This window comes from Pistacia vera, unplaced genomic scaffold (genome assembly GCF_008641045.1).
Source record: "Pistacia vera cultivar Batoury unplaced genomic scaffold, PisVer_v2 Contig237, whole genome shotgun sequence".
NCBI lineage: Eukaryota > Viridiplantae > Streptophyta > Magnoliopsida > Sapindales > Anacardiaceae > Pistacia > Pistacia vera.
This window is the reverse complement of record NW_022196043.1, coordinates 401,370-411,966: the sequence shown is the minus strand read 5'-3', so window position 1 is coordinate 411,966 and position 10,597 is coordinate 401,370. Positions and strand designations below refer to the sequence as shown.

Genomic DNA, 10,597 nt, shown 5'->3' with positions numbered 1-10,597 from the left:
TCAAATAGATGGTTAAATTCAAAATAAATATTTAAGGGTGTGTTTGTTTTGTTATTTTGGGTATGATTTTTGAAATAATATTGTAGAGTTGAGTTGGGTTATTATTACGATAATAGGATTTGAATAAAATGTGTTTGGTAAAGTATTTTGACCTTATTATTTGAGTTAAATAAATTGTTGAATATTTGTTTAGTATATTTTTTATAAATGATTTATTAATACAATATGTTGGTGCATTTTGTTAAAATAATTTATTATTATAACCTAAAAACTTATCAATTTACATTTTAATAATATTAAACATTTGATTGGTAATTTCATAACCACTAAATTAAAAAAAAAATCTCATATTAATTTCAAGTACTAATCCAACTGTTTAAAAATACCATATTGAAACATATATGACAAAGCTACTAATTATGAACCCTTAGAATCATTTGTACACCTATACTCTATTAACAACTATGACATGGTCATATGTGCTGCCCACATTTCAGTCGTTACGTTATCCCGTAGAGTCGTCATGTCGTCTATAATATCTTGCTATGGTTGACTCGATCTGTCTCTATTTTTGCCATCTTCTACTCGTTTTGGCCATCAAATTATACTTGCTTATTACCCGTATTTTCAGTATACCATTGGATGATAGGGTCCTCCATATTGTACATTCTGATAAAATTATAAAGTACACAACATGCCATAACAATTTTCCCTTGTTTGTCCAACAGGTAATTGTTCATTCCATTGAGAATACGGAACCTTTTTTTTAAAACACCAAAGGTTCTCTCGACAACAATACAGAGTGATGCATGTCTGTAATTAAACAACTCTTGTGGCCTGTAATAACTCTCTCTAGCTAGTATACTTTGGGAAAATATATTATGAAATCACAAAATATGTTATAGAAAACATATATGTACATAAGTATAAGATAGTGGGCCCAAAAATAGCATTACTTTTATATACAAATCTCTACATCAAGTACCATAGTCACAAAAATAAACTCAAAATACAGTCAAACAGTGTTGCCTTTCTCCTCCACTACTTGACATCTGATCTGACCGCATCTCATCTACTAGATGCAAAAAAAGTGAAAGAGCACTAATTGCTCAGTAAGTAAACCCACAATACTTCTATTCTTTCTCCGTTACTCAAATCCTGGATTTTCTTTGCTTACACCAAACTTCTCAATTCTTCTCTGCCCTTTATAAAATTCTAGTTTTTCACTTACAGATACGTAAGCACAAATAGGGAAACTAACTCGGGATAGTAGAAATGGTATGATGCATATGCACAAATGCATAAAATTTTTCGGTGCATTTTTTTTTCTTTTTTCTGCGTTTCTTTCTTTTTCTGTTTCTCTTCTTTCTTTTCCATTTCTCTTGCTTTTCTAATCTTTCTTTCTTTTCCATTTCTCTTGCTTTTCTAATCTTTCTTTCTTTTCTATTCTATTCTTTTCTTTTCTATTATTTTCTTTCTTTTCTTTTCTTTTCTTTTCTTTTCTTTTCTTTTAGTTTCTATTCTTTTCTTTTCTTTTCTTTTCTATTCTTGTTTGCCGATCGGACTTAGTTGAGGCATGGATTCGGAACCTTGGCCGTGTGAGTGGATACAGTCTTCATCTACATGAACTTCTAACGAACTGTACGAATTCTTCTTTCTTATTATAAGGCCGCTCACTAAAGGTGGCATGCATGTGGGTTATTCTTCTTCTCGGTCACTCACGGGTTCCCCATCGCAACAATCTTCTCTTCTCTTATCTTTTTACATTTCGTTAAATAAAATTTCAGATTTGAAGTTCTTTAATTATATTCTTTAGAGGATGATTCTACAATTTATTTCTTTCTCTTTATTCTTTAATGTTCTCATACATGTGTATGTGCATGGAAATATGCTCATTCTTTGCTATTATTTCTAAATGCGAATGCTCAAATGTGAAAATGCATTATGACATATAAAGATATCATTAGGGAACTAGTATTTTCTACCAAAAATATTCCCATACTTGAAATCAATAATAGATTATTAGACTAAAAATAAACTAATAAATTGGAAGCACTTTTGAGATAGTCATTCTGCATAGGTCATATTCAGGGAGGCATATCTCGAGTTATACACATCGGATTGCTATGATCTTGCTCTCATTTTAAAGCTTAGAGAAAGGGCTACAAATTTTATGTTTAGGTCTCAACCCAATTCTGTAAAACCCCATTCTAATTATATATATATATATATACTGCAAACCCACTAGTTTCCATTTCTTCATTTTCATCCCCAACCAAACTTTAAAATTTGATAGAAAAGTCCCTCCTTATAAACAAAACCAAAGGGACTTTTCTATCAAATTTTAAAGTTTGGTTGGGGATGAAAATGAAGAAATGGAAACTGGTGGGTTTGCAGTAGCAAGGACACAAAATCTGGAGGTTTTTGCAAGGAAAAGATGATGTGGCAGGGTTAGACTGGAATTAAGAGAAAATTGGGGGGCAGATTTAAATTTCAGAAAAACTGTTTTGCTTAAAAGAAGAAGAAACTAGGCAGCTCGCCCAAAAGGAAGAAGAAGAAGACGTGAGCTGAGGGAGAAAGTAAAAACAGAGCAGAAAGAAAAAAAAAAAAAAGAAAAAAAAAAGGGAAGAGAAGAGAAAACGAAAGGAGAAAGAGAGAAGAGAGGATAGAAAGAAAGAAGAAGAAAAGAAGAAAAAGGAGAAGAGAGGGGAATGGGTGCGGCTGAAAAATGGTAGAGAGAGAGAGAAGAGTGGAGGAGAGTACAGGGAGCTTCGGCTGTTAGAATAGTGAGTGGATCCAAATTGTTTTCCTTAAAAACTTAAGCTTATGCCCTTGCATGTTGATTTCCTTTTACTACCGTCCGTTTGTTTTTGCAAAAATCCTTACAAGCATGATGTTTGTGAGTGGAATAGTAGAACTTTGCATAAAATCATGTTTTTAGTGAAATGATTTCTATGTTTGTGCATAAATGCCTTAACTTCGAATTTATTTCAGCTTTGATATGGTTATATTCATCTTCAGTAAACTATCTTTGGCATGCATGTGAATGATATTATATATCATGAAATTTGGAAGTAAGTGTGGACATGCATGTATAAATAATTATGCCTATACCAAATGTTGTTGAATGGAAAGCAGAATTTTGTGTTTCCACCTGTTTGATTTGGTTGATGATTGAGAATTCCAGCTAATTTTGGTAGGGCTGATTTGTTTGATAATTAATTGGTGGTAGTAATGGTTGGAATGAAGGGTATGGAAATTATGGATTTTATATATTGATTAATTTTGACAAGCATATGTGCATTTTATGCATATTCACAATGTTTGTGATAGAAAAGAAATTATAGGAAGTAGTATGTTGGATATGGTGGCTGAATTTGTTGTTGACTGAAATTGGAGATTTAATGCAATAGTTTTATATGGGTGGAGCATATATGTTGATCCTAAAGAACCAAGAGTTATTAAAGTATGTTTTTGGTTATAAAAAGTTATGCTGTGAAATTCTGACAGCCTGAACTTCTGAAAATTTTATATATGTTTCGGGTTTGCAAATGAAGCTAAATTTCAGATATTTTGTTTTAGACTTATTAGAGATTGGTTGAAAATTGATTTCACCCCAAAATTCGAAGTATTGGATTTTTTAATGAATTTTGAATTCTGCTATGAAATTCTGGAATTTCATGTTTTCTGTAGAGCATGCATTTTTCAGAACTGAAATAATGCACTTATACTTATCCAAATTGAGTGATTTTAAATTCTGGTGAATCCTATATGTGTCTAGTTTAATTCTGGAGAGTTTCATGAGGTTTAGATTAAGGGCTGAATTGTTATGAATTTTACAAGTCAGTAACCTCAATTCTGGAAACAGTTGGCAGATTTAAATGAGTTGAAGGAAAATTGTGTTTTAAATAGTTATTGATTTTGAAATGACTTGAAAATATTACTGGATCAACATATATTTGTCTAGAATGCCCCATTGAAATTATAGCTTGATTTGGTGAGTAGATTAAACCAAATCTTCTTCCAAAAGCTTAAATCCATGTTTGCATGTTAACTTGTGATTTTATTTTAAATGTTTTGATAAAGTTTGGTATATAGAATTTATATGTATTCATGCTTTGTTAGCTACCATAATTTTTTTTTTTTTTTTTTTTTTAATTTAGACAACAGAAGGATAACTATTATTCCTTGGATTCTTAATTTGCAAGGAATTTACTTAATAATTAGTACTTAAAATATTATATCTGTAAGATACAATGAGTCATACACTTGAATCAAGAATCACAAGGCATGAATAGCTATAATATTTGATAAAGGGTCAATGACATTGACCCCCCTAAGGTTTGATTAAATAAAAAAATCCTACTGAGGTTTTTGAAATAACAAATATCCCCTACTATTAATGAACAGGTAGGGAGCCATTAGAACTGATGCACTATTTGATTAATGAATATTTACCTTATTACCCTCCTACCATTTATTTTAACACCTATAACTTAATGGTATGGAGATTTATGTAATTTTTGGAATGTCGAGGGAATTTTTATTATTTAATCAAACCTACAAGATATTTGTTTTTAACTCGTTGATCAATCTTATAAGAAATATGAGTTTTAAAAATAAATATACAAGATTCCTAACATATATCCATTCACTTATTATCAATGGTGTATTATATTACCTAAAACAATATAATAGTCATTGTCTTACGGAAATTGACTTGAATAGAAGATTATCGTTTACATTAATATGTATCCCAATTGTAATTTTACTAATTAAAATAAACCCTTTGTTAAAAACAAATAATAATTAAGATATATATCATAACGCCACAGGAAATCATTATTACAAAAATTATAGGAGTGTATATATATTTAGAGAGAGAGAGAGAGGTAAAGAGAAAGTATTAACCACTTAGTTATCCTTAAGCAAGAGCTACCAATGAAGTAAAGAGGAGAGTGATAATGAAGAGGAAGAAGCAAATAAGTAAACGAGAAGTACTGATATTGCTTGCCATATTAGCTCTTCTCCTTTTATCTATAATAGCTTAGTATTGACATTGCTTGCCCCATATATATATATATACACACACACACACACGTGAGTAAAGAAGCTGTGACTTGAATTTCATTATGCTTTACAAAATCAATGTATTAATTTCGTTATGTTTTATAGAATTAACGTAATAATTACACTAAGTGGATTGAGTTGATTCTTCCATTGATAGAGATTGATTAGCTATTATTATTCCAATTGTAGACCATGGACTTGTAGAAATTTAATATGAAATTAACTTAATTACTATTCCAATAGACTTGTGAGGCATGCCACACTGGACATAAATACTATTATATTCATTACCACTTGAAACGTTTTAAGCATTATATTAAATTCATTATAGAAACTGCAAAATATACTTACTTTCTATGAAGTTTAAGAAAAATACTTGTACTACCCTAAGGTTTAAAAAATATCATAAAATCCATATGTTTTAAGTTATTTAAATAATTACGAGTATATATAAGATTTAACCCTTAATAATTTAGAACAAAACTAGATTCTCTTTCCTTATTTAACATACATTAATGAACAAAAGCATATATGATTTGTAAGGTTTGATTGTTTTGGGTGACTTTGTGCTTGTGTTGATTTCCTACTAAAATTTGTTGATTTTTCTTTTTATCTCTGATTCCTTATTGAAGCTTGTTGGATTCCTAAAGTGTTTGTGTTTTACGGTAAATTTATTTTTTTCTTTTTTTCTTTTGGGTTTAATTTTTGTTTTGCATTATTTTTTTCCCTACACCATTATATACGTACAGTATATATCAAACGAGAACTATAATATGAAATAATTGTATTACTTTTGCAATATTTTATAGTTAAGAAAGTTAGATTTATATCTCCTTTTTTTTTTGTTTTCAAAATAAAGAGGATCAAGATATCAAAGCAATATTTGGGTATCTTTTAAGGCTAAGGGAAATATTTAATATTGATTACCAAGTTATGTGTATCTGGGGCCAAAAAATTGTTTAAAAAAAAAAAAGTAGAGAGGTAATTTGGAGAGATCAGACAAGAGAAAAATAAGGAAGAGAAAATAAATAGCATTATAATAGACTATAAAATAATAAATAAAGGATAATTTTTCACCCACGGTTTGAGGTAAGTTACACTTGAGTCATATGCCATTTTGCCTCCATCATTAATATTCATTCAGGCGCGGGATACAAAATTAGATGTATTTGTCATTTTTGAAAAATGTGAGTCCAAAAACTTACCTCAAACTTTATGGTGAAAACGTAACATCCCATATTATAGAAATTATTTGGGGTCCTCCGAGGTTTGGCAATCCATTAAACCCCTATGGCCAAATTTTGCTAATAAGACACATTCAAGTATCTTCATCAGGGCCGTCTCAAGAACATTTGTGACCTAGACAAGAGTTACTTGAGCCCTTTTAATAAATAAGCATATATTAAAATTATTTCAAATTTTTTTCTTGCCTTTTGAGATGTAAAACACTAATTAAATTTTATATTCAAGTTTAGAAAACCAATTTTTTTCAATGTTAATATAACCAAATTACCTAATCTTTCTTGTGAGGACGAGAGGTTGACGACGGGCTACCGGGATCAAGTAAGTGAGGGTTTTTGGGGAGGGGGCTGAGGGGACGAAGATGTTGGTGTCGGGGAAGGTCAACGACAGCGAATACATGCAGAACTGTGCACGCGGTGAAGAATGAAAATGGGTTGCGAAAATCAGCAAAAATCAACCAAATTGGGGGTTGTCAAGGCTGTGAAAACGTTTTGGAAATGATTAAGCGATGAATCCGATCAAAGGTGAGAAAATTGACCGGAATCATCACTTCAATGCCGACAGCTACACTATGGCGGTGTAGAGGGGTGGAGAGCAATGTTTTCATCATTTTAGGGATCGAATGGGTGTTTTGAAATTTTAGACATTTAAATAACTAGTGTTAAATTATGGGTGTGAATGGAAAATATGAAATACGGTTTTTTTGTAAATTATGTAAAAAAAAAAAAAAGTATAATGAATTTGGGCTTTTCTGGCTTTTTTGGGGCCCTTTAGATTAGTTTTGATAAAAAATTAAAATTTTTTAGGGTCCAATGGTATTTCTGTAAATCTATTTAAAAAAAATTTAAATAATTTTGGGCCCCTTTTGGGGTTTTTTTTTTTGGGGGGCCTATTGCAGGTGCCTTTCTGCCAACCCCTTGGGCCGGCCTTGATCTCATGCAATGTGTCAATCTATGTTACTTTTATTCATGTTTAATTGATTCATTGTTATAGACAATTACTTTGTATTAAATTTTTCTTAGTGGTTCGTTTGGTTGAGAGCATTTTATATTACTTCAATAATGTCATCTTATATTACTTCATTATCATGTTTGGTTGTCAAGTAATATAAGATTCTAGCAATCCTCCAAAATAATAGTAATTATCGTTAGTTGTATAGGTAGTAATCTAAATACTACTAATTTATTTCAATTAACCAAATACATTTAATATAACATTTTCAATAATCTTTAAGGTAATCTATCTTTATATTATATAATATTCTTAATAATACAATATTTTCTAAACCAAATGGCAGCCTAAAACTAATGTGAAACGAACAAAATTTTTGTATTAACTTGTCCTTCTCTTCTAATTACAATTTTTTTATGAGAAGGGAGGAGGGGAGCATGGTTAGTTGGTAATTTGCAAGTATAGGTTTTCATTCTTATTTCTTCTTTCTTCCTTTCTATCTTTTGTGAGTGAAGTAGTTCATAGATGTCTACAATATGGTATAAGTTGAAGCAACATAAGAATCAGAACTGTTCTGTTTTTGATACTAATGCTTGGTAGAATGAATTTAAATTTGGAGTCGTTTAGGAAATAAGTGGGGTCTATTTAGTGTTACTCCTCAGCCTCCAGAACTTCAGCTCCCATGGCTGTGCAAAACGATCATGGAATAATATAAACAGCTTAAAAATTTGCCCCACAAGTTGTTCCATATTAAGCACACTAACTGTTCGGTGAATTTCCCTTTAGAAATATGTTTATTTGTTTTGCATTCATGATTTATTTATTTATTTATTTTTTGTTCACATTATGTTTGTTCATTTTTTCATCAGGATTGAGTGCTGGTGGCCTATTTCAGCTCAAAATTTTTAAATTACACTGTAGGCAAATCCAAGGTAATGTTAAACTCCTTTTTTCATCTATGTTGAAGCTTGATTATATCCATTTATCTAGATCTGATGCTATCAATGGAATGCAGTTTGAGGAATGGCTTATATAGTTTTTCTAAACTTCTTTTGTGAAAAGAGATGAATTTTTTTTTTCTTACTTTTTACTGTAATTGCTGTTAATGGACTCTTCCTTGATTGAATTTGTTGATGATCTATTTGTTTTCTTTGATTTGGTTATCATTTTATTAGTACATCACACTTTTGTGCCTTAATTTCTAGGATAATAAGATGAATTAGGCCTTCAGTTGTTATTGAAAGAAATGATTGAAAAAAGGCAGTGCCTTAAATTTGCATATTTCCTTAATTGTTTTCAAGAGTCAATTTCTTTCTCATTCTAGAAATCCATGATAAATCTTTTTCCTTTACTGTAAATGATTCTGTTATGTTTTTGGTCTTGAAAACAAAGTAAGCCAGATTGGTTGATAGGCTCATTTTAATCTTGGAAATGCAAAGATAAATTTGCGAAAAATCACTATCTTTGGTGTTTGAATGGGTGAAATGTGCCTTCTGTTGTTGGTAAAAAAAACATGCTTTGATGTATTCAGGATGTTGTGAAGATGAGAGAAGTTGGAGAGTTTCTCAGTGGTGCTCTAGCAGGGGCAATGACTAAAGCTGTTCTTGCTCCTCTTGAGACCATCAGGTTGGCTTAGCTCATTTTTTCTATTTCTTTTTTAGTTCATTAATAAGTGAATTCTTAGTCACTTTTAATGACTCTGTTTTCATGTACATATGTCTCAATGATCATTACCTTATTATTACTTTTACATGATTGCTACTTTATGAGCAATTTGAAAATAATGTTGATGCAGAATTGATTTGCAGGACAAGGATGGTGGTTGGTGTTGGATCCAAAAATATTTCTGGTAGTTTCATTGAGATCATCGAACAACAAGGTTGGCAAGGATTGTGGGCCAGCAATGCAATCAATATGCTCCGTATAGTTCCTGCCCAGGCAATCGAGCCTGGAACATTTGAGTGCGTAAAGCGAGCAGTGACATTAGCACAAGAGAAATGGAGTAAAGAGGAATGCCCAAAGGTGCAAATTGATCATGTCGTTCTGAACTTTACTCTCAACTGGATTTCTCCGATTGCTGAGGCTGGTGCTGCTCAAGGAGTTTTTAGTACGCTTGTGTGCCATCCTCTTGAAGTTTTGAAGGTATTTGCAATAATGGAAAATTTTCTTCTTATATGAAAAAGAGAAGATTTAAAATTAAGTTTAATTCTGTTTTTGTTTTTGCCACTCTAATAAATGATAAAGGAACCAATTGCTGCGATTCTGTGAACGTTCCGTGATAAATATGATACTTCATACCCCTGTGAGGATGTTGCTTTGGTAAATTGTTGAGTGATGACCTATATTGATGGGCTGTCTTAAACATTTGAAACACAATTTAACCTAACGAAATTGTCGTGTAAATTCTTTCTCTTTTAGTCTTTTTTATAATTTACTGTTGGGTGATTCTTCTTCTAAATTTTTTTGCTATGCAACTGATTGTTTTCCTTGAAATATACTGCAGGATTGATTGATTGTGAGTCGTGACATATATCAAGCAATTTGGATTGGTATTAAAGTTGTTATTAGCTTCTCCCCCAACACTTCCAGCCGACAAAGACAAGAAATTGAAACTCTGCAGAAACCAAATAACAGATCAGTATATTGGGAAGGAGGAAACCATCATCAATTGGCAATATCACGCCTACCTGCTTCTTCCGAGTGTTTGCTCGAGATGCCTCAGTATTCTGTTGCTGATCTTGATAAAGCCTCTTGTGCTGAAGAATACCACTTCGAGCTTCACTTGAATCTCTTCAGCAGTAGTACAAGTAATATCGTTGGTCAATATAAACTCCATTTGCACCTTTATCCACCCTTTCAAAGTCATAATAAGCCTTAAATACCCCTTGCTTTTACCCTTCATGTGGTGGTTTCACTTGATTAGGCTGTAAAGACAGTTTTTGTTTCTTCTCAGGTATTTTTAGATCCTGAATAAGACGACTGATGTAGACATGAGCTGTGCACCTCTACAGCAACCTACCAGTGGCCCCTTTAGAAACCTGTATAGATTGGTATCCACCATTGTACGCGTGTTTTTTTTATCTTTCCCTATAGAAACAAATAGCTGAAATTGAAAAGTTGTAACATTTTACCTTTCCAGATGAAGGACCATTGTCAAGTGAACACGGGTTGGAGACACATATGGCCGCACCCAGCCAAGCTGGATTTTTTTCAGCAGAGGACCTGCAATGGTTTCATAGATGAGATTATGGACAAAAGATATTAGGTAAACACTGAAGGCATAAGAACCAAGGAAATTACTGCAAAGACCAGGACAGCCAGAACCATGCAACAC

General features: G+C 31.8%; 1 protein-coding gene across 2 annotated transcripts; it reads left to right on the top strand.

Moving 5' to 3' along the window:
- The first annotated feature begins 7,692 nt into the window (after positions 1-7,692).
- On the top strand, positions 7,693-10,061 carry LOC116131684 (probable mitochondrial adenine nucleotide transporter BTL1). Of its 2 annotated transcripts, none has more exons than XM_031417354.1 (5): positions 7,693-7,711; positions 8,133-8,195; positions 8,795-8,889; positions 9,072-9,405; positions 9,767-10,061. In XM_031417354.1, the coding sequence occupies exons 3-5, from the start codon at positions 8,807-8,809 to the stop codon at positions 9,770-9,772; spliced, it is 423 nt and encodes a 140-aa protein (XP_031273214.1). In that variant the 5' UTR covers positions 7,693-7,711; positions 8,133-8,195; positions 8,795-8,806; the 3' UTR covers positions 9,773-10,061. The 2 variants fall into 2 exon arrangements, with proteins under 2 accessions (XP_031273214.1, XP_031273213.1); XM_031417353.1 differs by lacking the exon at positions 7,693-7,711 and adding an exon at positions 7,913-8,033.
- Positions 10,062-10,597: the final 536 nt, after the last annotated feature.

Excerpts from the sequence above, each read along its gene's own strand:
- LOC116131684 (XM_031417354.1), top strand. The coding sequence starts at position 8,807 with ATGAGAGAAGTTGGAGAGTTTCTCAGTGGTGCTCTAGCAGGGGCAATG. Across the intron at positions 8,890-9,071 it reads GCTCCTCTTGAGACCATCAG|GACAAGGATGGTGGTTGGTG; the intron begins GTTGGCTTAGCT and ends ATTGATTTGCAG.